The sequence below is a fragment of the Vipera ursinii genome (genome assembly GCF_947247035.1).
Source record: "Vipera ursinii genome assembly, chromosome: 5".
NCBI classification, from domain to species: Eukaryota; Metazoa; Chordata; class Lepidosauria; order Squamata; family Viperidae; genus Vipera; species Vipera ursinii.
This window is the reverse complement of record NC_139518.1, coordinates 88,863,227-88,890,961: the sequence shown is the minus strand read 5'-3', so window position 1 is coordinate 88,890,961 and position 27,735 is coordinate 88,863,227. Positions and strand designations below refer to the sequence as shown.

General features: G+C 42.7%; 1 protein-coding gene across 4 annotated transcripts in view; it reads left to right on the top strand.

Moving 5' to 3' along the window:
- The window catches only part of NFKB2 (nuclear factor kappa B subunit 2), a 109,039-nt gene that overhangs the window by 11,367 nt on the left and 69,937 nt on the right, over positions 1-27,735 (top strand). For 2 of the 4 annotated variants that reach the window (XM_083364626.1, XM_083364629.1), the window contains 5 exons: positions 11,016-11,177; positions 12,738-12,842; positions 13,216-13,301; positions 22,924-23,062; positions 23,154-23,273. In XM_083364626.1, the coding sequence (XP_083220752.1) occupies positions 11,016-11,177; positions 12,738-12,842; positions 13,216-13,301; positions 22,924-23,062; positions 23,154-23,273 (612 nt within the window). The remainder of the gene's footprint in view (positions 1-11,015; positions 11,178-12,737; positions 12,843-13,215; positions 13,302-22,923; positions 23,063-23,153; positions 23,274-27,735) is intronic. The other 2 variants (XM_083364627.1, XM_083364628.1) reach the window with 2 other exon arrangements.

Below are 27,735 nucleotides of genomic sequence, written 5' to 3'. Positions count from 1 at the left end.
AATATTTTGTGTTAATTCCTGGATTGCAAGACAAAGGAAGCTACCTAGAGATGTGGTGGTTTATTTTACAAAGAGAGCAATTAGAAATGAAGTTATTCAAGCTTTTTATAATAATAAATTTACAGTTGCAGAGCAAGAAGTTTTAATTTTAAAAGAGATCCCTCCAAGAATTTTAAGGAGAAGGAAAGAATTTGCTTTTCTCACAGAAGAATTAAGAAGGCGGGATATCCAGTTTAGATGGGAGATACCAGTAGGTATGGTGGTGATGCACGCAGGCATGAGATACCGTCTTCTCACAGTTTTACAGGCATGTGATTTTTATGCCAATATTCTGAAGGCAGGCCCCATACCACTTCTGGAATCTAAAAGGAAGAATGGTGAAGGAGAGTGTCAACCACAAAGTGAAAGCATACAAGGTGCTAAAGGAGCTACGCAGCTGAAAGATGGAGAATTCCAGAAAGTTACAGGAGTGGATCATATTTCAGTATCAGTGGAGGAGGTCAGAGACCAAAGAATGACACACGCTGCAGCTAGATGAATGAGGCAAGAGCAAGAACAGCAGAGAGTTATGATTGCATCTCAAAAACTTACTTACAGTGAAGCAGTGGGAGGAGCGAGGCCAAAAAGAGTGCAGGAGATGTTGGAAGAGGCACTCCAAAAGCTTCAGGTCGCAAAAGATGGCGACAAAGCTTCTAACCTGGAATGTTAATGGTCTAAATTCACCACATAAGAGAAAGAAAGTATTTCAATATTTAAAGCAATTTAAAAATGATGTTATCTGTTTGCAGGAAACACATATTCAAGCGGTTGATCAAAAGTACTTGGTAAACTTTAGGTTGGGTACACAGTTTATTGCTTCTGCACCTGATAAGAAAAATGGAGTTGTTATTTATGTCAAGAATACTTTAACAGCGAGTTTAATTGAAGCAGACAAACAAGGAAGATATGTTAGAATTGAATTATTAATAGAAGGCAAGAAAACGCTTTTGGTTGGATTATATGCCCCTAATCAACACCAAGGAGATTTTTACAATTTATTACACAACAAGATTATTCAGTGGGATTATAAATCTTGTATTTTTATGGGAGACTGGAATGGCGTCTTGGATGTACAAATGGACAAGGGAGGTCTTTTTAAGAGCAAGCCAAGTCATGCTAAATTGCCTAAATCTTTTTTTGAGATGAAGGAGGACTTGGAATTGAGAGATGTTTGGAGAGAAAGGAACTTGCAAGAAAAAGACTTTACTTTTTTCTCCGACAGGCATCAATCTTTCTCCAGGATCGATTTTGTATTAATTACTAATGATTTTTTTTCTAGGATTAAGAAGATCAAGATTTGTCCAAGAACTATATCTGATCATAGTCCAGTATGGTTGGAGATAGAAAAAGATAATGGAGGCAGACGGTCTTGGCGTTTAAATGAAAATTTGTTTAGATACCAAGAAAATGTGGAAGAGTGTAAAAAACAGATGAAAGAATTTTTTACAATTAATATGCACAAAGGTACTACTATTGAGATGGTTTGGGATGCAAGTAAAGCTTATATGAGAGGTGTATTAATATATTTGAGCAATAAACAGACGTAAATTGGAATTTAAGAGGAAAGAATTAGAGGAGGAAATTAAGGAAAAAGAAAAGGCTTTAATTCTGAATCCATTTGATGGGAAGATCAAAGAGATAATTACCTTACTAAGGGGTCAGTTTGATATGTTAATGGCAGATCAAGTGGCAACTAACTTACGGTATGCTAGACATAACACTTTTTGTAATGCAAATAAACCAGGTAGATGGTTAGCTTATTTGTTAAGGAAGAAGCAAAGAGCTCGTAATATAGATAGAATAGAACATAAGGGTAAAGTAGTATACCAGCAGAACCTCATTAAAAAGACTTTTGTTGATTTTTATTCTAAGCTGTATGCTAGAGATAAGATTAGAGATGTAGATATAGATGGATATTTGATGAATGCTAATATTCCTGTTCTTACGCAAGAACAAAAGGAAGGGATGAACCAATTGATAACTGATGAAGAAATTTTTCTAGCAATTAAACAATTAAAAATGGGTAAAGCACCGGGAACTGACAGTTTGACTGCCGTTTATTATAAAAATTTACAGTTAGAAATGGTGGAACCTTTAAGAGAATTGTTTAAGACAATTCAATTGGGAGGAGGAGTGCCTCCATCGTGGAAAGCTGCTTTTATTTTGTTGATCCCGAAGGAAGATCAGGATGCTACCCAAGCCAAAAATTACAGACCAATATCTCTTTTAAATACTGACTATAAGATATTTGCAAAAATTTTGGCCAACAGATTAATGAAGGTAATGCAACAAGTGATTCATAGTGATCAAACTGGATTTATAAGTGGTAGGCAAATGAAGAATAATGTGAGACATATTGTAGATTTATTGGAATTTTTGGAAAGAAATAATCAGATCCCCGCAGCGCTGATCTTTTTGGATGCTGAAAAAGCTTTTGATCAATTGGACTGGCAATTTTTGACAAAAGTATTAGAGAAAATGGAATTTGGGGAAAATTTTTTACAACCAATTAGGGCAATATTTCAGAAGCAAACAGCTCGTATAATAGTAAATAACAGTTTGACAGAATCATGCAATATTGAAAAGGGTACAAGACAGGGGTGTCCGCTGTCACCTTTATTGTTTGTTTTAACATTGGAAATTTTACTGATTAAAATACGAGAATCCAATAAAATTAGGGGAATTCAAATAAGAGATCAGGATTATAGATTGAGGGCATTTGCAGATGACCTGGTTATTACAGTAACTCAGCCGGATTATTCAGTTGTAGAACTGATGGAGATAATAATGTTATATGGGAAAGTTTCTGGATTCAAGATAAACACACAAAAAACTAAAATATTGTCTAAGAATATGACTGCACCACAAAAGGCTGCTCTAGAAGAGCTAACGGGATTTGAAATAGTTAAAAAGATTAAATATTTGGGGATATACTTGTCAGCCTCAAATGTGAAGTTATACAAAAATAATTATGAAATGTTATGGGGAAAAATACAAAAAGAATTAGATTGTCTTTATTGGGAAGAATTGCAGCAGTGAAAATGAGTGTTTTGCCAAAAATTTTATTTTTATTTCAAATGATACCTATACTTAAAAAGGATTTAAATTTGGAGGGATGGCAAAAAGGAATTAATAAATTTGTCTGGGCAGGGAAAAAGCCACGAGTTAAATTTAAGATAATGCAAGATACGCGTGAAAGAGGTGGTCTTAAAATGCCTAATTTTAAATTATATTATGAGGCTGCTGCTTTGTCATCGATAAGTGACTGGTTTAATTTAACACAAGGGAGATTATTAAATCTTGAGGGTCATGATTTGTTATTTGGTTGGCATGCATATTTATTGTATGATAAGAAGGTGGATAATGTGTTTAAGATACATATTTTAAGGTATGCTTTGTTGCGAGTTTGGAAAAAGTATAGATATAAGTTAAATTATAAGATACCAATCTGGGCAATACCTAAACATGCAATAGAAAATATAAATGTGGGATTTAAACATGATGAGACTACATATAAGGAAATCTTAAGTTTAGAGAGGAATGTATGGCAATTAAAGCCATATAATATCTTAAAAGAAGAAAAGATTGTACAAACTTGGTTCCAGTATGGGCAGTTACAGGCAAGATGGAAAGAGGACCAGGAAGTTGGCTTTTCGATGACTGATGAAAATTTGGTAAAACAAAATAGAGATCAAGGTCAAGCACATATAAAAAGGATATATAATGCATTGATAGAAATTGATTCAGAAACGGAACCTGTTAAAGATTGTATGATAAAGTGAGCCCAGAATTTTCAAGAAGTTATAATAATGGACACTTGGGAAAAGATTTGGGTTAGAAATGTTAAATTTACACAGGCCCAAAATTTAAAAGAATTTTTATAAAATGTTTTATAGGTGGCACTTAGATCCTAAAAAATTAGCAAGTATGTATCCGAATTGCCAGCCCAAATGTTGGAGGTGTGGCTGTGAGGATGCAACGTATTTTCATATATGGTGGACTTGTAAAAAGGTTAAAGCTTTTTGGATTAAAATTTGGTGGAATATGCAAAAGATATTTAAGAAAAGGATAAAGTTTTCTCCGCAGTTGTTTTTATTGGGTATTATTACAGATACTACTGTTATGGATTTAAAGTTGATGTTGAATTTAATTACGGCAGCGAGACTTTTAGTAGCACAATATTGGAAGAAGGAAGAACTGCCGACTATAGAAGAGTGGACTTTGAAAGTTTCTAACTTGGCGGAAATCGCAAAGATTTCAGCATATTTGAAAGATCAATCGCAACAGAGATACATTGTGGAATGGAGAAGATGGATTGAATATATTCAGAATAAATATGGGACTAAAAAGTTTCATTTAGCATTTGAATAAGTAGTGGATTTTTATGATGTATAACTAGTTAGTTATTTCATTAATATTTTGACTATGGAGAGTTAAATTGCGATAGAATTTAATGTTTTATTTTTGTTAGCATATTTTAGATTATGCTTGTTTGTATTATTATACCCTGTATTCAGCTCTGGGAAGTCGGGGGGAGGGGAGGGGGGGTTGGGGAGAGGGGAGGGGGGAGGGGGAGGAGGGGGGTTGTATTCAAAATGTAAAACTTTTCAATAAAAAAACATTTTCTACTTCCAATCCTAATAAACCATCACCTTAATAGAGTATCTTATTAGTTCAGATCCATCATCTATATACACTGGGCTAATCAATAATTCAAACCTATTTTCTTATAGTTAATTTAAATTTCTCTTGTTAATCTAAACCTTCACTATTGAACCAATTAATCCCCTGTTTTTTACTACTTTCTGACTATTTTAAATCTAGTACTCAAATTTCCTTTTATTTCAAAATCCTCCTTTAGCCCACTAACTGACAGTGTAGGATCCTCTCTAATAAAACAGGGCCCTCCAGTTTTTCAACCTATTTCTAGCTTTCTTCTTTTGCCAGCCAGGTTTGCATATCAATGCTTTTAAATCATCAGATAGGTCTCTCTTCATTCTTGTGTATATTATGTGGATTAAAGGAGACCATCTAGTTGCTAATTTTCTAAGACATCTGGCCCATTTATAATCATTAAGTCACCTTAATCTCCCAGATCCCCATGTTTGTTCTGGTATAGTTGTCTTCAATTCGATCTGGTCTTTTTCTTTCTCAGGTTTCTTGTTTTCATTGAAAGTTACTTCCAGTTTTGAAATTATTGTGTCATTATATGGATTTTCTCGCTGCGATAAGGGAGGCGAGGTCTAACCACTTCGCCACCCTTATCGCGTCCGCAGATAATCGCCCAGCCGCCCTGTTTAGGGTGACTCGCTCCCTCCTAAATCAGGAGGTGAGAGAGGATCCCTTGCAGGGTCGTGCTGAGGAGTTTAACCAACATCTGTCGGACAAAATCGCTCGGATTCGGACCGGTCTGGACTCTGACTGGGCAGAGTCTGACGATCAGGACACTGGCGATCTTGTCGATATCACCTGGGAGGAGTTTGATTCTGTGACTCCGGAGGAAGTGGACAGGATCATGGGGAGACTGAGCACCACCACGTGTTTATTGGACCCGTGCCCTTCCTGGCTGGTTTATGCAGCCCGGGAGAGGACACGCAGCTGGTTCCAGGCAGTTATATCGGCTTCTTTGAGTGAGGGTAGCTTCCCCGCCGTCTTGAAAGAGGCGGTGGTGAGGCCTCTCCTCAAGAAGCCTGCCTTGGACCCAGCTGTATTAAACAACTTTCGTCCTGTCTCCAACCTTCGCTTCCTTGCGAAGGTTGTTGAGAGTGTGGTGGCGCATCAGCTCCCTCTGGTCCTGGATGAAGCGGATTATCTAGACCCGTACCAATCGGGTTTCAGGCCCGGGCACAGCACGGAGACGGCATTGGTCGCGCTGGTGAATGATCTCTGGAGGGCTCGGGACAGGGGATATTCCTCTGTTCTAGTCCTATTAGACCTCTCGGCGGCTTTCGATACCATCGACCATGGTATCTTGCTGCGGCGTCTCAGGGGATTGGGAGTGGGAGGCACAGTTTTACAGTGGTTCTCCTCCTATCTCCGGGGACGTTCGCAGTCGGTGTTGGCAGGAGGGCAGAGGTCGACCGCGAGGTCTCTCATTTGTGGAGTTCCTCAGGGGTCGGTCCTCTCGCCTCTCCTGTTCAACATCTACATGAAACCGCTGGGTGAGATCATTCGTGGCTTTGGAGTTGGGTATCATCAGTACGCTGATGATACCCAACTTTTCCTTTCGACCCCAAACCACCCCAGTGATGCCCTCAACGTGATGTCCCGGTGCCTGGAGGCGGTTCGGGTCTGGATGGGGAGGAACAGACTCCAACTCAACCCCGACAAGACTGAGTGGCTGTGCATACCTTCATCCCGGGTTTATTCGGATGTTCCACCTCTGGCTATGGGGGGTGAATTATTACCCCCCGTAGATAGGGCTCGCAACTTGGGAGTCCTCCTAGATTCACGGCTCACTTTGGAAGACCATATAGGAGCTGTGACTAGGGGGGCCTTCGCCCAGGTTCGCCTGGTGCGCCAGTTGCGGCCCTATCTTAGCCGGGATGATTTGTGCACGGTCACTCATGCGCTCGTGTCCTCTCGTCTGGACTACTGCAACGCTCTCTACATGGGGCTGCCCTTGAGGACCACCCGGAAGCTCCAACTGGTACAGAATGCAGCCGCGAGAGTTGTGTTGGGAGTCTCCCGATACTCCCACGTTACACCGCTGCTCCGTGAGCTGCATTGGTTGCCAGTTGTCTTCCGGGTGAGATTCAAGGTACTGGTAACAGTGTTTAAAGCCCTTCATGGCATGGGGCCGGAGTACCTTAGGGAACATCTGCTGCCGGCATCAAGCTCCCTGCGCCCTGTGCGTTCCCACAGAGAGGGTCTCCTCAGGGTGCCACCGATCAGGGAATGTCGATTGGTGGCCCCCAGGGGGAGATCCTTCTCTGTGGGCGCTCCGGAGCTGTGGAACCAGCTACCGGTAGAGCTCCGGATGGCGCCCGATCTTCGCTCCTTTCGCCGCGACCTCAAGACGTTTTTGTTTGTACAAGCCGGCCTAGCCTGATGGGGATTGGTGGGGTTTTTTAATTTTTTGTTTTAATTTTAAATTGTTGTTTTAGAATTTTATTCCAACTGTTTTAATATGGGCAATTATTTAATCTTGTTTTAACGTTTGTATGTAGTATTTTATTCTGCCCTGTGAACCGCCCTGAGTCCTCAGGGAGAAGGGCGGTATATAAATATTATTAAATTAAATTAAATTAAATTTTCAGTAGACTGTGTTTGTTGTTCTGTAGAGTCCTCTGCGTTGGTGTTCAGTTGTTCCACTTCTGTTGTTTTTTCGGTTAGTAGTTTTCTAGCTGCAATCTGGAGGTAAGCTGGCACCTTTGTCTTTCAAATTAGCTTTAAGTTTCTCAATATTTAGAAAAATAGCTTCAAGGATAGGTTTAAACATATCCCGAATCTGGAAGTCATCCTCCATTTCTGGCATAGTTAAAAATGATCTTTCTGGTGGAGGCTATTTATTAAGAAAGTAAATGTTTACCTCCACTGTTCCTAAAAGCCAGTCTCACTGCCCAGTTGTTCTCTCAAAGCTAAGTTTGTGGTAAATAAAACCAAAGTCAGAAATGGGCTGCAAACAAGTCTCTTTGTCAGAGTAATAAAGTAATAAAACTGTTGTGCCAAGCTCACCACAAAATATCCCCGATAGCATTTAGAGTCTTTTTCAAATCTTTTTCAAAGCTTTGTTTCCTCTAAGTCAGGGGTGTCAAACTCAATTTCATTGAGGGCCGCATCAGCATTGCGGTTGCCCTCAGGGGGCTGGGTGGGTATGGTCTGGGTGGGCGTGGCCTACTGGGTGGGCGTGGCTAGAGCGTATGGCCTACTGGGTGGGCACGGCCAGCTCTACATCGTTTGCATCAAGGGTGCCTATGAGGCCTGGGCAGGAGTGGGACAGATCTGAGGGTCTCTGGCAGAAGGAGGGTCTCTGGGCCAGGGCCAAGGCAGTGGGGGCCGTTCCCTCACTGTTTCCAGGATGGCTTCGCGGGCCACATGAAACCATTTTGCGGGCCGGATCCGGCCCCCAGGCCTTGTGTTTGACATGTCTGCTCTAAGTAATCAGATGCTGCCATTTTAGAGGGTGGGAAAAAAATTTTCAAGAAGCTTTTAACAGGAAAAATACTCGGGATGCAGAGAAGATAAAATCTCGCCCAATTTCTTCACATTGCTTTCAAGTGCTTGTTAGTAAGTTTGGCCTGGCTGTCTGCAGCTTAATAATGAGCCATAAACGGCCAATCTTTTCCTTGTCAGTTCGAAGAGCTGCCTAGGGTCAAATGGGAGGGATGCCGCCCTTCTGCGATCACTCAGGGGTCCTCTTCACGCTCGCTGCCCCTCCAGGGTGACTTTCAACCCTTTTCAGGGTCCCCCGGCAGGAGAAAACCAGACGGTGGGGGAGACGATCTCTCCACATGTCTGCCAGGACTTCAATCGAAAACCGGAAGCCGAAATATTCCTCTCTTGATATTAACCTCTCCCAGTCTCTCACCATTGTCTGTTTCTTCCATTCTGCCCTTGATCTTTGCACAAAGTTTCTGATGTTTCTACTGACTTCTGTTATTTCTAGACGCTTGATTATCCAGTAATGTGGCAGAGAATTCAATGTTTTTTTGTAGTCCATGCTACATTTCAATTGCATTTCCTTGTAGTATGTTGTTGTATGTTGTTAAACTGTTGGGCAATGAGTGAGTATAGACCAGTTAGATCAGGGCTTTTCAACCAGTGGTACGGGTACCACTTGTGGTACATTGGCACCTGGCAGGTGGTATGTGACCATCCTACAAAAGTAGCGGGGGGGGCGGATGAGCTGAACTGGTGGCAGCACCGCACAAGCCTGAGAGATGGCTGGAGCTGCACGGCTGTCAGGGCTCAGTGGAAGCACCAATCAACTGGAATGTTGCAGCATCTCCAGGGTCTTATGATTTACATTCAGATACTTGGCAACTGATTCATATTTATGACGGTCATAGTGTCCCAGGATCATGTGAAGTGACCAAAACCTGCTGCAACCACCCAGCAGACGGGAATAAAAACCAAACAACCCCACCCCACCCCCGCTACCAATCCTCAACAGAAATGCTCACAACAATGAAAACCTTGGACAGGAGGAAGAGCGCCAGTGGGCAGGCAGGCAGGTGTCTTGCTCGGCTGTGGCTTGGGGGGCACTTTTTTCAGTGCCATTGTAACTTCAAACAGTCACTAAGTGAACTGTTGTAAGTCGAGGACTTACAACATCATCCCTCTTTTTTTTGGTCATCAAGTTTTTGACACCTTGCTAGGCGACTGGTGGTACTCAGATGTTGTCGTATCCTAAAGGTGGTACAATGGGTGAAAAGGTTGAAAAGCCCTGAGTTAGAAGTTTCAACCAAAAACCATGCAGCTCATCTTCACCTAGTGCTGACCAATTCTTCCTTGCTCTTTTCTCTACAATTTCTGCTGTTGTTACTAGTTCTTCCATTTCAACTTCTTTTTTTTATTCTTATCCACCTCTTTTCACCAAGCTGCGTTGTCGTATTTCTTTGGGTTATTCAATATTTGTGCCCAGAGCTGCACTGCTTCTTCCTTGTCAGGTACTGACTGATTCACTGCAGTTTCTCCATTGATGGATTGATAGAAATGTTTCTGATTGGATTGAAATGGGAGGTTCTGCCTATAATTTGCAATTCGAGTTTCGTATTTGCTGATCTTCTTGGCTATAGCTGTTATTTGCTGCTTTATTATTTCCAGTGCTTCCTTAATCTTCCTTGTTTCTAAGTGGTATTTCTTGATTAGATATTCTTTGGTCTTCTTGTTCTTCAGTTTCTTTTCGTTTATCTGTTCTCGCTTGCTTGATTCTGATCAGCCTTATTGCTGATCTTATTTTCCAGTCTAATCTTCCATTTTTGTGGGACACTGTTTGGTTTTTTTCTTCTTCTTTGCATCCCAAGTATTCAGTTATAACTGCAGCTGTGCTGTTTATTAGTTGGTTTGTTTCTTGCAATAAGTTGGTGCTTATTTATTTATTTATTTATTTATTTATTTATTTATTTATTTATTATTGGGACTTATATGCCGCCCTATCTCCCGAAGGACTCAGGGCGGCTAACAACAATAACAAACAATAATACAGAAGTTAAAATAAAAATTAAATTAATGGCCCCTGTAGAATAAATTAAAATTAAAATTAAAATAAATTAAAAATTAGAGTTAAAAATTAAAAACATAATTAAAATCCCTGTCAGTCCAGGTCAGCCAGGTGGAAAAGGAGTGTTTTGAAGCCGCGGCGAAAGGACTGGAGATCTGGGGCCATCCGAAGCTCGGGGGGGGAGCTGGTTCCATAGGGTTGGCTGCCACAAAGAAGAGGGAGTCAACCTATTTTCCAGGCACCAGAAGGCAAGACAGGAAACAATGGATGGAAACTAATCAAGGAGAGAAGCAACCTAGAACTAAAGAGAAATTTCCTAACAGTGAGAACAATTAACCAGTGAAATGGTTTGCCTTCAGAAAGTTGTGCGTGCCTGATCACTGGAGGACTTTAAGAAAAGACTGAACAGCCACTTGTCTGGAAGAGTATAAGATCTCCTGCTTGAACAGGGGGGTTGGACTAAAAGATCTTTCCAACTCTGTTATTCTCTTAATTTAATTTATTTTAGTCTGAATTAATATAACCTACTACAATTTCAAGTAGATTGTAAATAGAACATAGCAAACTATTTCTGCCCATTATCATTTCTATATTATATAGGGAAAAAGTATGAATATTAGAATTTGCTAGTTGTTGAAAAATGTTCATCTGAAATTGGGAGAGTGGGAACAATGTAAATATTAAGGTTAATTTCTTAAAAATACTGTATTCAGATGTATATTTTATGTGTGATTTTAGTATCTAGAGGAAATTTTGCTTTGATGTGGACGCTGGAGTGTTTGTAGGATTTATAACTTAGCATCTATTTTAGCAGAATCTGAACAAGAATTGATTGAACAAGAGGCAAAAGAGTTGAAGAAGACAATGGATCTCAGCATTGTTCGTTTACGGTTCAATGCCTATCTTCGTGATAGTAGTGGAAACTTCACTTTAGCATTAAATTCTGTTATTTCTGACCCCATTCATGATAGCAGTAAGTTTTACTTTTGATCCATAGCTGTGTTTAACATGGTTTAGGGGTACTTACCACAATATATTTCTGATTTGGGTTTGGCAGGATTGCACATGTACATTTGTGAGTACTTTGCAATATTCATATATTTACAGCATTGCTGTAAGGCTGCTGTAAAATGTGTACAAAAAGCTAGATCTTGCTGTATACCCAGATTGTGATGATCCCTTGTTGGTCCAGTGAATATTGTATTTTCTCCTCTGTCATGCCCACCTGGAATGAGGAGTTCATGGATTAAATGCAGTCCCATTTTTGTGATCTCTGGAGACTCCCATGTCATATTTCCAAAATTTAGCAGCAAAACAATTTAATGGTTTTTTTTGACAATTTAACAATAACATTAGCACTTAGACTTATATACTACTTCACCATGCTTTACAGCCCTCTCTAAGTGATTTACAGAGTTAGCGTATTGCCCCCAACAATCTTGGTCCTCATTTTATCGACCTTGGAAGGATGGAAGGCTGAATCAACCTTGAGCTGGTGAGAATTGAACTGCTGGCAGCCAGCAAAATTAGCCTGCAATACTGCATCCTAAGCACTGCATCACCTTTATATAAAATGCATATAACTTGCACAAGCTATTTTTATAGCCCTCAGATTCCTAAAAATTTTCAATCTTATCCAGTGATTTCACTGATAGGAATCTTAGAGCTTTCAAATTGTAGTACAGGTAGTCCCTGGTTAACTATAATAATTGAGACTGGGAATTCCATTGCTAAGTGAGTTGTAAAGTGCAATGTGAAGCAATAAGATAGGAAAAAAGAGAATGCCTTGTAGTTCCTCTCTTTTTCCCCAGTCAGGTATTGCAGAGTTTCTTTGCTAGAAGGAAATTAAAACTGTGTGACTTCCCTTTTTCTTTTTTGTTAAATGAAATATATTTGCAAGGCGAATCATCTTGCATCTGTTTGTTTGAGTAGCCATAAATGCTGATAGAAGTCGGAGAGGTCCATGCCTGGAATTAGTATATCCCAGGGGTAGGCAACCTTGGCTCTTTTATGAATTGTGGATTTCAACTCCCAGAATTCCTGGCTCAGGAATTCTGGGAGTTGAAGTCCACAAGTGATAAAAGAGCCAAGGTTGCTTACCCCTGGACTATATCCCCAGAGATAAAAAGTTCTTGATTTGTTCCATCTCTTGAGGAAAATTTGTATTCTGGAAAATAAATAATGCCATAAATGATGGCTTTTGACCACAAAACTTTTTCTTTCAGGCCTTAAATGAAAAGTTCCTTTATCCTGATCTTCATATCAAACTTTTAGCAGAAGAGATTCATATTTTTTAATATTTTATTTTTATTTTTTTTGGAATTAGTAGGATTTTCTTGCTTCCTTCTGAATGTGTCTAGAACCTACCACAAATTGAAATAGCAATCTTTCTGCTCATGTTCTGTGTTCTTCACTGTCTATTAAAATTAGCCAAAATTATGATCCTTATAATCTAGTCATCTAGTACATTTTCATAGTTTTACAATTGTTCCAGAAACAATTTTATATATCTGTGAGTTTTTTTATTCTACAGAATCTCCTGGAGCTTCCAATTTAAAAATATCTCGGATGGATAAGACTGCAGGCTCAGTGCGAGGTGGAGATGAAGTATATTTGCTGTGTGATAAAGTTCAGAAAGGTAACTACCATATCTAAACCTGCTTATTTTTTGGCATTGTACTTTACTTCTGAAATAGATACAAAAATGTTATTTTTTAGAAACATGCATTTGATTTCCTTTGTCCTTGAGAATGAAATCCATTTTCAAAATGTATTAGCCTCATTTTTTGCCCTCATCTAGTCTACCACTACATTTCTCTTAACTTGTATGATGTGGAGAAACACTACTAGAAGTCATCAACTACCTGATAGCATCTCACTATCTCCTAATTTTTATGATGGACAATATATGATAAATTTAACAATGCAGTAATATAATAGTGAATAGGACAAAGTGGGGTTGCGATGAGTATTAATAGTCCAATGTTACCATTTTTTGCCTCCTCTGTTAGATGATATTGAAGTGCGTTTTTATGAAGATGATGAAAATGGTTGGCAGGCCTTTGGAGATTTCTCCCCCACAGATGTGCATAAACAGGTATTGATTGATTGGATGCTGTGGGGTGCTTTATGATTTTGGAAACAGTAATAAAATCTTGAAATGCTTTAAAAATAACTACTAGTAATTGCAGCTGATGAAGCAATGCTGTTATGTAATCCTGTTGCCTAGTCCCAGACAGTAATCCTGAACGATATAATGAATTAATTAGTTCTGAATTATCTTCAGAGGCAGCTGTATATGTATTTGCATTGAGATTACTATCTGGCTATTCCTGCCTAGAAACGGAAATAGAGTAGAGTAAGAATAGAACCTAACCTAACCTAACCTAACCTAACCTAACCTAACCTAAGAGGTCTTCTAGTCCAGCCCCCTGCTCAAGCAGGAGAACCTATACCATCTCAAACAGGTGATTGTCTAGAACACAGGTCGGCAACCTGCGGCTCCGGAGCCGCATGCGGCTCTTTGAGCCGTCTCTTGCGGCTCCCAGCCGCCCGGTGCGCGCGCACCTCTTCCAACGGGCAGTGGTGCGCGCGCACCTCTCCAAATGGAGAGTGGCACCGCCCATTTGGAGAGGTGCACGCGCACCTCCCCGAATGGGCGGAGGTGCGCGCGCACCTCCCCAAACCTTTGGAGAGGTGCGCGCGTACCTCCGCGCGAATGGGCAGCGGTGCCGCTCTTTCAGGAAGCCCGCCGTGGCCCGTCTGTGAAGCTGCCGAAAGCGGCAGCTTAGCAGACGGGCCGCGGCAGCTTCCGCAAAGAGCGGCGCCCCTGCCCATTCCGAGAGGTGCGTGTGCACCTCTCCGAACGACCGGAGGTGCGCATGCACCTCCCCAAACCTTTGGGGAGGTGCGCGCGTACCTCCGCGCGAACGGGCAGCGGTGCCGCTCTTTCAGGAAGCCCGCCGCGGCCCGTCTGTGAAGCTGCCGAAAGCGGCAGCTTAGCAGACGGGCCCGCGGCAGCTTCCGCAAAGAGCGGCGCCCCTGCCCATTCCGAGAGGTGCGTGCGCACCTCTCCGAACGACCGGAGGTGCGCGCGCACCTCCCCAAACCTTTGGGGAGGTGCGCGCGTACCTCCGCGCGAACGGGCAGCGGGCCGCTCTTTCAGGAAGCTGCCCCTTTCGGCAGCTTCCTGAAAGAGCGGCGCCGCTGCCCCTTCGCTTTCGGCAGCTTCCTGAAAGAGCGGCGCCGCTGCCCCTTCGCACGGAGGTGCGCGTGCAACTCCGGTCGTTCGGAGAGGTGCGCGCGCACCTCTCGGAATGGGCAGGGGCGCCGCTCTTTGCGGAAGCTGCCGCAGCCCGTTTGCTAAGCTGCCGCTTTCGGCAGCTTCACAGACGGGCCGCGGCGGGCTTCCTGAAAGAGCGGCACCGCTGCCCATTCGCGCGGAGGTACGCGCGCACCTCCGGTCGTTCGGAGAGGTGCGCGCGCACCTCTCGGAATGGGCAGGGGCGCCGCTCTTTGCGGAAGCTGCCACGGCCCGTCTGCAAAGCTGCCGAAAGCGGCAGCTTTGCAGACGGGCCGTCGCCATCGGGCAACCGGGAACCGGTTCCATCTCATTTTTTAAAAAATGGCAGCCGCGTGCGTCCGCGCATGCGCAAAAAACCTTTTTGCGCATGCGCGTGCATGGACACACGCACGCGGCTCCCTCTTTTTTTAATTTGTGATGGAACCGGTTCCCAGTGGCTCTTTTTCTTTTTTAGGTTGCCGACCCCTGGTCTAGAACATAGAGTAGATTGTCAGAACGTAGACTAGAGTAGAATAGAATAGAATAGAATAGCCCTTGTTGAGCCATTCTGCATATCTTCTTCAACCAATCAGCTATCTCAGTTGCATAATGATCCCAAAGTTCAAAAGAGATCTCTTCAATGCTCTTCTAACAGCCGTAGCTGAAGGAAGTTATTAAAAAAAGCCCTTTGAACAGAGACTGCCCATGTAGTGGTGGAATAATTGAATCAATGGAACATGTTATGCTCTATTGTCCTTTCCATGCAGGAGTCCACCAGGGGACAGCACGATTAGAATAAATAATTGGTTAGACTAACATGAATTTAGCTATGGAACTCAAGAAGCCTTTTAGAAGTCTCTCCAGGCTTACTCAGTTCCCATAGCTATTCATCATATGGTTTAGCCTCAAGTCTCCTAATCATCTTTGTTGCTCTTATTTGCACTCTTTCTAGACTCTCAACATCTTTTTTGTATCGTGATCAAAATTGGATCCAATATTCCAGTGCGTCTTACCAGTGCAGTATAAAACATTACTAACACTTCACATGATTTTTATACTTTCCCTCTACTGATGCAGCCTAGGACTGCATTAGCTTTTTTGACAGCTGTAGCACACTGCCCCCTTCATGGATTACTGCACCCCTTCATGGATTACTGCCTTGTCGTGGCGAAGGGGCTTGCGTAATTCAATGAAGCTATGAGCTATGCCGTGCAGGGCCACCCAAGACGGACAGGTCATAGCAGAGAGTTCTGACAAAACGTGATCCACTGGAGAAGGAAATGGCAACCCACTCCAGTATCTTTGCCATGAAAACCCTATGGACAGTACCAAAAGGCAAAACGATATGACGCTGGAAGATGAGCCCCTCAGGTCGGAAGGCGTCCAATATGCTACTGGGGAAGAGCAGAGGGCTAGTACTAGTAGCGCCAGAAAGAATGAAGCGACTGGGCCAAAGCTGAAAGGACGCTCAGCTGTGGATATGTCTGGTGGTGAAAGGAAAGTCCGATGCTGTAAAGATTTTTTCTCCATAGGAACCTGGAATGTAAGATCCATGAATCAAGGAAAGCTGGACGTGGTCAAACAAGAGATGACAAGACTAAACATTGACATCTTAGGAATCAGCGAACTAAAATGGACAGGAATGGGTGAATTTAATTCAGATGACCATCAGGTATACTACTGCGGGCAAGAATCCCTCAGAAGAAATGGAGTAGCCTTCATAGTCAATAAAAAAATAGGAAAAGCAATACTGGGATACAATCCTCAAAATGACAGAATGATCTCAGTTCGAATCCAAGGCAAACCATTCAATATCACAGTAGTCCAAGTCTATGCCCCAACCACCGGTGCTGAAGAGGATGAAATTGACCGGTTCTATGAAGCCCTACAGCACCTTATAGAACTAACACCCAGAAATGATGTCCTAATCATCATGGGGGATTGGAATGCTAAAGTAGGAAGCCAAAATATAACCAGAATAACAGGCAAGTTTGGCCTTGGAGTACAAAATGAAGCAGGGCACAGGCTGATAGAATTTTGTCAAGAGAATACGATGGTCATAGCAAACACTCTTTTCCAACAACCCAAGAGACGGCTTTACACATGGACATCACCAGACGGTCAACACAGAAATCAGATTGACTATATGCTCTGCAGCCAAAGATGGAGAAGCTCTATACAGTCAGTAAAAACAAGACCAGGAGCTGACTGTGGCTCAGACCATGAGCTTCTTGTTGCAAAGTTTAGGCTTAAATTAAAGAAAGTAGGGAAAAGCGCTAGGCCAGTCAGGTATGAATTAAATCATATCCCTGTTGAATATACAGTAGAGGTGACAAATAGATTTAAGGAATTAGATCTGATAGACAGAGTGCCTGAAGAACTATGGACAGAGGTTCGCAACATTGTACAACAGGTAGCAACCAAAACCATCCCAAAGAAAAAGAAATGCAAGAAAGCAAAATGGCTGTCTGAGGAAGCTTTGCAAATAGCTGAGGAAAGGAGGGAAGCGAAAGGCAAGGGAGAAAAAGAAAGATACGCCCAATTAAATGCAGAATTCCAAAGAATAGCTAGAAGAGATAAGAATGCCTTCTTAAATGAACAATGCAAAGAAATAGAAGAAAACAATAGAATAGGGAGGACCAGAGATCTTTTCAAGAAAATTGGAGAGATGAAAGGAACGTTTCATGCAAAAATGGGCATGATAAAGGACCAAAACGGCAGGGACCTAACAGAGGCAGAAGAGATTAAGAAGAGGTGGCAAAATTACACAGAAGAACTATACAAGAATAAGCTTAACGTCCCTGATAATCACAATGAGGTGGTCACTGACCTCGAGCCAGACATCCTAGAATGTGAAGTGAAGTGGGCCTTAGAAAAGCTGAGCAACAACAAAGCTAGTGGAGGTGACAGTATTCCAGCTGAGCTATTCAAAATCTTAAAAGACGATGCAGTAAAAGTGCTACACTCAATTTGCCAGCAAATTTGGAAAACTCAACAGTGGCCACAGGATTGGAAAAGATCAGTTTACATTCCAATTCCAAAGAAAGGCAGTGCCAAAGAATGTTCAAACTATCGCACCATTGCACTCATTTCTCATGCTAGTAAAGTTATGCTTAAAATCCTACAAGCTAGACTCCAGCAGCATGTGGATCGAGAACTACCAGAAGTACAGGCAGGATTTCGAAGAGGCAGAGGAACTAGAGATCAAATTGCTAACATACGCTGGATCATGGAGAAAGCTAGAGAGTTCCAGAAAAACATCTACTTCTGCTTCATTGACTATGCCACAGGTCGGCAACCTGCGGCTCCGGAGCCGCATGCGGCTCTTTGAGCCGTCTCTTGCGGCTCCCAGCCGCCCGGTGCGCGCGCACCTCTTCCAACGGGCAGTGGTGCGCGCGCACCTCTCCAAATGGAGAGTGGCACCGCCCGTTTGGAGAGGTGCACGCGCACCTCCCCGAATGGGCGGAGGTGCGCGCGCACCTCCCCAAACCTTTGGAGAGGTGCGCGCGTACCTCTGCGCGAATGGGCAGCGGTGCCGCTCTTTCAGGAAGCCCGCCGCGGCCCGTCTGTGAAGCTGCCGAAAGCGGCAGCTTAGCAGAAGGGCCGCGGCAGCTTCCGCAAAGAGCGGCGCCCCTGCCCATTCCGAGAGGTGCGCGCGCACCTCTCCGAACGACCGGAGGTGCGCGCGTACCTCCGCGCGAATGGGCAGCGGTGCCACTCTTTCAGGAAGCCCGCCGCGGCCCGTCTGTGAAGCTGCCGAAAGCGGCAGCTTAGCAGAAGGGCCGCGGCAGCTTCCGCAAAGAGCGGCGCCCCTGCCCATTCCGAGAGGTGCGCGCGCACCTCTCCGAACGACCGGAGGTGCGCGCGTACCTCCGCGCGAATGGGCAGCGGTGCCGCTCTTTCAGGAAGCCCGCCGCGGCCCGTCTGTGAAGCTGCCGAAAGCGGCAGCTTAGCAGAAGGGCCGCGGCAGCTTCCGCAAAGAGCGGCGCCCCTGCCCATTCCGAGAGGTGCGCGCGCACCTCTCCGAACGACCGGAGGTGCGCGCGTACCTCCGCGCGAATGGGCAGCGGTGCCACTCTTTCAGGAAGCCCGCCGCGGCCCGTCTGTGAAGCTGCCGAAAGCGGCAGCTTAGCAGAAGGGCCGCGGCAGCTTCCGCAAAGAGCGGCGCCCCTGCCCATTCCGAGAGGTGCGCGCGCACCTCTCCGAACGACCGGAGGTGCGCGCGTACCTCCGCGCGAATGGGCAGCGGTGCCGCTCTTTCAGGAAGCCCGCCGCGGCCCGTCTGTGAAGCTGCCGAAAGCGGCAGCTTAGCAGACGGGCCGAGGCAGCTTCCGCAAAGAGCGGCGCCCCTGCCCATTCCGAGAGGTGCGCGCGCACCTCCGGTCGTTCGGAGAGGTGCGCACGCACCTCTCGGAATGGGCAGGGGCGCCGCTCTTTGCGGAAGCTGCCGCGGCCCGTCTGCTAAGCTGCCGCTTTCGGCAGCTTCACAGACGGGCCGCGGCGGGCTTCCTGAAAGAGCGGCACCGCTGCCCATTCGCGCGGAGGTACGCGCGCACCTCCGGTCGTTCGGAGGTGCGCGCGCACCTCTCGGAATGGGCAGGGGCGCCGCTCTTTGCGGAAGCTGCCACGGCCCGTCTGCAAAGCTGCCGAAAGCGGCAGCTTTGCAGACGGGCCGTCGCCATCAGGCAACCGGGAACCGGTTCCATCTCATTTTTTAAAAAATGGCAGCCGCGTGCGTCCGCGCATGCGCAAAAAACCTTTTTGCGCATGCGCGTGCATGGACACACGCACGCGGCTCCCTCTTTTTTTAATTTGTGATGGAACCGGTTCCCAGTGGCTCTTTTTCTTTTTTAGGTTGCCGACCCCTGGACTATGCTAAAGCCTTTGATTGTGTGGATCATAACAAACTCTGGCAAGTCCTTAAAGAGATGGGCATACCAGACCATCTTATTTGTCTCTTGAGAAACCTATATGCGGGCCAAGAAGCAACAGTGAGAACTGGACACGGAACCACTGATTGGTTCAAAATTGGGAAAGGAGTCCGGCAAGGCTGTATACTGTCGTCTTGCCTATTTAACTTATATGCAGAGCACATCATGAGAAAGGCAGGGCTAGATGAATCAAAAGTTGGAATTAAGATTGCCGGAAGAAACATCAACAACCTAAGATACGCAGATGATACCACTCTAATGGCAGAAAGTGAAGAAGAACTAAAGAGCCTCTTGTTGCGGGTGAAGAAGGAGAGTGCAAAAGTTGGGTTGAAACTAAACATTAAGAAAACCAAGATCATGGCATCTGGCCCTCTCAATTCCTGGCAAATAGATGGGGAAGAAATGGAGGTAGTGACAGAATTTATTTTCCTCGGCTCCAAGATCACTGCAGATGGGGACTGTAGCCAAGAAATTAAAAGACGCTTGCTCCTCGGGAGGAAAGCCATGACAAATCTAGACAGCACACTAAAAAGCAGAGACATCACCCTGTCAACAAAAGTGCGTATAGTCAAGGCTATGGTCTTCCCAGTTGCAATGTATGGCAGTGAAAGCTGGACCATAAGAAAGGCTGAGCGCCAAAGAATTGAAGCCTTTGAACTATGGTGCTGGAGAAGACTCCTGCGAGTTCCTTGGACTGCAAGGCAATCAAACCGGTCAGTCCTAGAGGAGATCAACCCTGACTGCTCTTTAGAAGGCCAGATCCTGAAGCTAAAACTCAAATATTTTGGCCACCTAATGAGAAGGAAGGACTCACTGGAGAAGAGCCTAATGCTGGGAAAGATTGAGGGCAATAGAAGAAGGGGACGACAGAGAATGAGGTGGCTGGATGGAGTCATTGAAGCAGTAGGCGTGAGCTTAGATGGACTCCAGAAGATGGTAGAGGAACATTGTCCATAGGGTCGCGATGGGTCGGACACGACTTCGCAACTAACAACAACAACAACAGCACACTGCTATCTCATACTTAAGTGATTGTCTACTAGGCCTCCTTGGTCCCTCACAGTTAACTCTTTTTGAGCCATGTACTACCTATTCTAATATCTGTGCATTAGGTTTTTCTTGCCTGTGTAAAACCTTACTTTCCTCACTGAATTACATTTTGTTGGATAAGGTCTATGTTCAAGTCTGTCAAAATCCTTCTGGATCTTGAACCTGTCCTCTAAGATGTGAGCTATTCCCCCTCACTTGATGTCTACAAATTTGGTGTGCTCCCCTTCTGTCCCTTCATCTAAATCATTTATGAAGAGAATTGAAGAGTACTGGGTCTAAGACAGAACCTTGTGGCACCCCATTCCATGTTTCCCTCCATAGTTCCATTGAAGGCTACATATTGACTGCATTTGGTCAGCCAATTACAAATCCATCTGGTGGTGATGCTGCCTATTGTACATTTTTTACCTTACCAAGAACTAGGCTATGGTCTACTTTGTCAAATACCTTATTGAAGTCCAAGTGTACTATGTTCATAGCATTTCATTGGTCCACTAATTTATTTACTTTGTCAAAGAATGCAATAAGATTTGTCTGGCATGATATGTTTTTGACAATCCCATGTTGGTCATATTTCCTGGTTAAGACTGAAAAAATATTAAAACAAAGGAATGGTCATGCAGACCTAATTTAAAGCATGGGATGCTTTGAAGATGTCTGAAAATTAGCTAGTTTGAAGGGCTACCTGGTAAATGCAACTCATAGTTTCTAAACAGTGCTTCTCTTTTCATTTCTTTTACTTTCCCTAATTTCCATCAGTTTTGCTCCCTTGCTTATTACCATCCTGGATCCTTCTTCATCCTCCATCCTTTTTTTTTTTAACTTTCTTCTGGAAGAATGGAAGAATATATTTTTAATTATATCATTCATAGTGGTTTGTGTATGCCAAAGAATAGATCCGTCAGTTTACAAGTTGAATGTATAAACGTCTTCCTCAAAATTTGATCAGCATCCTATAACAGGGAATTATTTTGGGAAACTTTGGGGGTAAGGTTTCAAAATAAATTCTCTTAGTTCCATTTTTGAATTTGAATTTTTAACTGCTTGTCTTCATTTGTTGTATATATAAATAATGGAAGTTTAAATGTGTTATTGTATGGCATTTTTGATTTTAATTATATTATGATGCTTTATTACATTGTTTATAGATGTAAATGTTGGTTTTCTCAGTTGCAGGAGACATGAATCTAATCACTGAATCAAAAATAAAATTTATAAGATTATTAATTTTATAAATGGATTTTTGATAATTTTATTTAATTCAGTTCAGTTAAGCGAAAAGGGTCTTGAAGCTGATCATTTTTAAGGCATGGCTTCTGGCATTTACAGATGAATACATGGAAATCCATGCATATGTGTCTCATGTAAATATATTAAATTTAGAATCTCTGGGATTTGTTTAACAGTCCTGGGTTAATAAGACTTACCAAGCATTTGTTCAGTGACCATTTGAAATTATGAGTGCTGAAAAAATAATTTTACAGTCCATTTATGACCATTTACGCAGTAGAGTCTTTAGGGATACCAGAATAACAGAGTTGGAAGGGACCTTGGAGGTCTTATAGTCCAATCCCCTGCTCAGGCAAGAAGTCCTATACCACTTCAGACAAATTGTTGTCCAAACTCTTCTTAAAAAGCTCCAGTGTTGGAGCATCCACAAATTCTGGAGTCAAGTTGTTCCACTGATGAATTGGTCTAGCTGTCAGGTTCTAGGTTCTTCTCTCCTTAATTAATTTCCATCCAACCTTTTCAGTGACATGATTCAACTTGATTAGTTTCCCTTTGTAACTTTCTCAGTGAGGTGATCACCATTACAGTCACTATGCATTTTCAGTTCCTAATTTGTGTTTTTTTTCTTTCTTCCCTCTTTATAGAGCAGAGAGATTGGAGAGAAAGGGATTATGAGAGAATGAGTTGTTTGCTCTTCTACGCACTGAAAGCAGTATGAGTGCACTGGCAGTCCAGGGCTGTGAACTGTCGGCAAATTATGCAAATAGCTTACAGTACATTTGCATCCTCCCAATTGTGGAGCAGAGGGATTGGAAAGGGTTTCAAGAGAGTAAGCTGCTTCTATATTTTGCCCTTCGCTCACAGCCTGGGCTGTGGTGTGATTGCATTGCTTAAGATGCGTACAAGATAATAAGCAGGCACTGGAACATTCCAAAGGGTGTAGAAGTACAGTACATATGAAGCAAACAAAAGCAAAATGTATGAAACTGAGTAGTCTTGTCTCTTTCTAGCTGGAAAGCACAGTTGCAGTCATGTGATTTCCCACTTAGTGATTGGTTTGCTTAGTGGCAGAGTTGCTGGTCCCAATTAAGAAAGCTAAACTAGGACTACCTGTAAATTGATTTCTTTATGTCCTTATAATTGTACATAGGAAAAAGTGTGTTTATGCGCTGCAAGGTTATGTGACATATGTGATTGCACTAAACCCATATTTTGTGTCCTTGCAGTATGCCATCGTGTTCCGTACTCCGCCTTATCACAAGACAAAAATAGATCGTCCAGTTACTGTGTTCCTTCAGTTGAAGCGCAAGCGAGGGGGTGACGTGAGTGACTCCAAGCAGTTTACATACTACCCAGTGGTAGAAGGTACAGGGCACTCCATGTGATGTGCTACTTTTGGTGTTCAACAATGTGGCAGGGCACATCATTGATTATTCTTCTATATCTTTGGCTGCAGATAAGGAAGAAGTGGAAAGGAAGCGTAAGAAGATCTTACCTCAGTTTCCCCAGCACTTTGGTGGCGGTGCACCTATGGGAGGCGCCGGTGGTGGAGCTAGTGGATTTGGTTCTAGTGGAGGTAAATGTTAATACTTGGATTTACTGGGTTTTAATTTTTTAATAGTCTGTTGCAATTTAACTTGAAATCAAAGGCTTTTTATTGTAGATGTGCAAAACTCACATGATGTTCAAACAATTTTACACTTGAAACACTCATTTTAACCTTGAACCTTTGCAAAAGTGTTCTCATGCTATTCTGCTTTTCTGGTGTATTCTAATCTTGTGAGGTTGGAGCAACCTTGAAATATCCTGTTCAATGAATTTATTTTTTTTGTACACCTATATTTTTATTATTAAGCTCTCCAGTTGCTCCTAGTGTGTTACAATTTTCTTTCAAATACAAAATACAAATACCAACTATCTTATTTTAATTATTGAGTTGGGAAAGCATAATTTTTGAGACAACTTCTTATGTCATCCACTTTCTTTTAAAAGGTTTGTTAATAATGTCAGATGTCAGATATTTTGCTGAAATCAACTTGTTAATTTATTTATAAACTAACTAGCATTTCTATGCCACTCGACTGCCAATAGCTCAGAGTGAATACTGTGTTTTATATTTACACCATTTTCACAGTCTGTTAAACAATTATCTAAGAAAATGAAATAATCTTAGACTGGCAATTTCTTAAAAAAGCTATATTTATTTTTTGGTATTTATTAAGTGATACCTTGAAGATAAGTGATTTGCTCTAGAAAACTCTCAGGTAATATTAGAATAATAGATGTATAGTATCCAGCTTTTGGTAGGGACGCGGTGGCTCAGTGGGTTAAGATGCTGAGCTTGTCGATCAGATGGTCGGCAGTTTGGCAGGTCGAATCCCGAGTGCCGCGTAACAGAGTGAGCGCCTGTTACTCGTCCCAGCTTCTGCCAACCTAGCAGTTCGAAAGCACGTAAAAATGCAAGTAGAAAAATAGGGACCACTACGGTGGGAAGGTAACAGCGTTCTGTGCGCCTTTGGCGTCTAGTCATGCCAGCCACATGACCACGGAGACGTCCTCGGACAAGCGCTGGCGCTTCGGCTTTGAAACGGAGATGAGCACCGGCCCCTAGAGTCGGAAACGACTAGCACGCATGTGCGGGGGAACCTTTACCTTTACCTTTATCCAGCTTTTTATCTTTTACCCGTTTTTGAACATTGGGACAATATTTCCATTCCTTATGTTGTCTGGTCCATTTTCATATCTAAGATTAGTTATCCTGTTCTACTTTACTTCCTCTACCAATTTGATATGCATTGCATCCTCTTGTTTAAGTCATTTAATAGAAATATTGAAGAGTATTTCTTGCTGCATATACTGAAGAAATGTTTATGAGCATATGTTGTGGATGAAATATGTATATTTGTGAAGACCTTAGTGCTCTCTGAGCTTGTTGTTTGCTTGCAGACATTTTGTTACCCAAATAGATAACAGCGAATGTGGAGCTTGCGCCCTGTTTGATATAGAGTGTCTTGTGCTGCCAGTGTTGTTGGGGGCCTGGTTTTCTCTTTAGTAATTCCTTAATTAGATATTGTTTTCTGCTTGTTCCTTGATCTGATGTTGTTTGATAGATAGGATATGTTCTGGTCTTTTAGTTTTCTTCTTAGCTTTTTTATTGTCTCTTTTGAATGGTTGGTAATGTGGTTTATATCAAATAAGAAAAACAAGAAATAAATAAGAAAAAGAAAAATAAGAAATCAAAGAAGAAACCAGCATGTGTCATGTTCCGACAGATATTACTCTTCAAAGAACTTCGAGATATTGTTTACTTTAAAGAATTTTTATTCAAATACAGTGGCATTGGCACGTACATGGTCGAAGCCAAAATCTGAATTCCCCTCCCCTAAACACATAGTATCAAAGCACAATTCCCTCCTCCAATTGACAGTCATAAATCACATTCTCCAATTAGTTTGAAATGCAAACCTTCCCTCCAGTTGTTAACCCACCATTCCTTATCATCTCTTATTTCAAACAACCTTGAAAAATACTCTACTGCAATGTTATGTCTAACTAATTCCCATACACATTCTTCCCCCTCCCCCCCAGCATCATCTAATTCTAACTCTAAAAGTAACACACAGGTTAAAGAGAAAATGGCTGCATCTTCATATATTGTCAAAGCAAGAACATTCGATGTTAGCAGCGTTGACATCCCTTACAAAAAGGATAGATCCTGTAATGTAAACAAAAGCTTATGTCAGGGACTATCTTTCGGTTTGTTGGGGTGTCATAAAACCTTTTGATGAGTCGGTCAGCTTTCACATTGCTAGATTTCACCCAAGTGGCTTCACACGAGTGTCACTTCCATCGTACTAGGTACTGCAATTTCCCTTTAAAAATTCTAGAATCAAGAATATGTTTCACTTCATAGTGAGTGATCCACTACTGAGAGGCGCCCGGGTGCCTTCTTAGGGGAAGGTCTTAAAGTGGAGCCCTGAAAAGGTTTCAGTAAGCTGCAATGGAAGACCGGGTGAATTCTTCCTAAAAGCCTAGGGCACCGGTCGGCAACCTGCGGCTCCCAGCCATTTGCAGAAAGAGAGACAGAGAGAGGCACTTGTGCTTCTTTTCTCTCCTCTCTTTCTCTGTGTGTGCGTGTGCGCGCACACGCGCGCGAGGGAAAATGGCTGCATATATTGTCAAAGCAAGAACTTCAGATGTTAGCAGCGTTGACAGCGTGGTTACAGTTGCAAGAAAAAGTATGTGAACCCTTTGGGATTACGTGGAGTTTTGCATGAATTGGCCATAAAATGCGCTCTAAATGTCATGTAAGTCACAATGATAGAAAAACACAGTCTGCTTAAAATAATACTACACAAACATTAGCTGTTCTCATGTTTTAATTGAACATAAGATGGAAACATTCACAGTGCAGGGTGGAAAAAGTATGTGAACCCCTAGCCTAATGATTTCTCCAAGAGCTAATTGGAGCCAGGAGTGAGCCAACCTTGACTCCAATCAGTGTGATGATATTGGATGTGTTGCTGACAGCTGTCCTGCCCTTTAAAAACATATACCTGTTTTGGGTTTACTGGTCTCAAGAAGCACTGTCTGATGTGAACCATGCCTCGCAGAAAAGAGCTCTCAGAAGACCTATGATAAAGAATTGTTGACTTGCGTGAAGCTGGAAAGGGTTACAAAAGTATCTCCAAAAGCCTTGATGTTCATGTGTCCACGGTAAGACAGACTGTCTACAAATGGAGGAAGTTTAGCACTGTTGCTACACTCCCTATGCATGGTCGTCCTGTAAAAATGACTGCAAGAGCACAGCGCATAATGCTTAATGAGGTAAAGAAAAATCCTAGAGTGTCAGCTAAAGACCTACAGAAATCTCTGGCACATGCTAACATTTTTGTTGACACATCTACAATAAGGAAAACATTAAACAAGAATGGAGGACACGGAGGAAACCATTGCTGTCCAAAAAAAATATTGCAGCACGTTTGAAGTTTGCAAAAGAGCATCTGGATGTTCCACAGCACTACTGGCAAAATACTACTGTGGACAGATGAAACCAAAATTGAGTTGTTTGGGAAAAACACACAACACTATGTGTGGAGAAAAAAAGGCATAGCACACCAACATCAAAACGTCATCCCCACTGTAAAACATGGTGTGGTTTGGGGCTGCTTTGCTGCCTCAGGGCCTGGACGGATTGTTGTCATTGATGGGAAAATGAATTCCAGAGTTTATCAGGACATTTTGCAGGAAAACGTACAACCATCTGTCCGCCAACTGAAGCTCTGCAGAGGATGGGTGATGCAACAGGACAATGACCCAAAGCATACAAGTAATTCAACAAAACAATGGCTTCAACAGAACAGAATATACCTTATGGAGTGGCCCAGTCAGAGTCCTGACCTCAACCCGATTGAAATGCTGTGGCATGACCTTAAGAGAGTGATTCACACCAGACATCCCAAGAATATTGCTACACTGAAACAGTTTTGTGAAGAGGAGTGGTCCAAAATTACTCCAGATCGTTGTGCAGGTCTGATCTGCAACTACAGGAAACGTTTGGTTGAGGTTATTGCTGCCAAAGGAGGGTCAACCAGTTATTAAGTCCAAAGGTTCACATACTTTTTCCACCCTGCACTGTGAATGTTTCCATCTTATGTTCAATTAAAACATGAGAACAGTTAATGTTTGTGTAGTATTATTTTAAGCAGACTGTGTTTTTCTATTGTTGTGACTTACATGACGTTTAGAGCGCATTTTATGGCCAATTCATGCAAAACTCCACGTAATCCCAAAGGGTTCACATACTTTTTCTTGCAACTGTACACAAAGAACTCTATGATAAATTGAAAGACAAAAAAGTTAATTATAATAAATGGAAACAGGGACACATAACTCTGGCAGAATAGCAGTATATTGCCCAAATATGCAAGGACTAAGTCAAGAAAGCTAAGGCTCAGAATGAACTAGCAACAAATGTCAAAAATAATAAAAACAATTTCTTTCAACATATAAACAATAAAAAAGTAAAGAAACAGTTC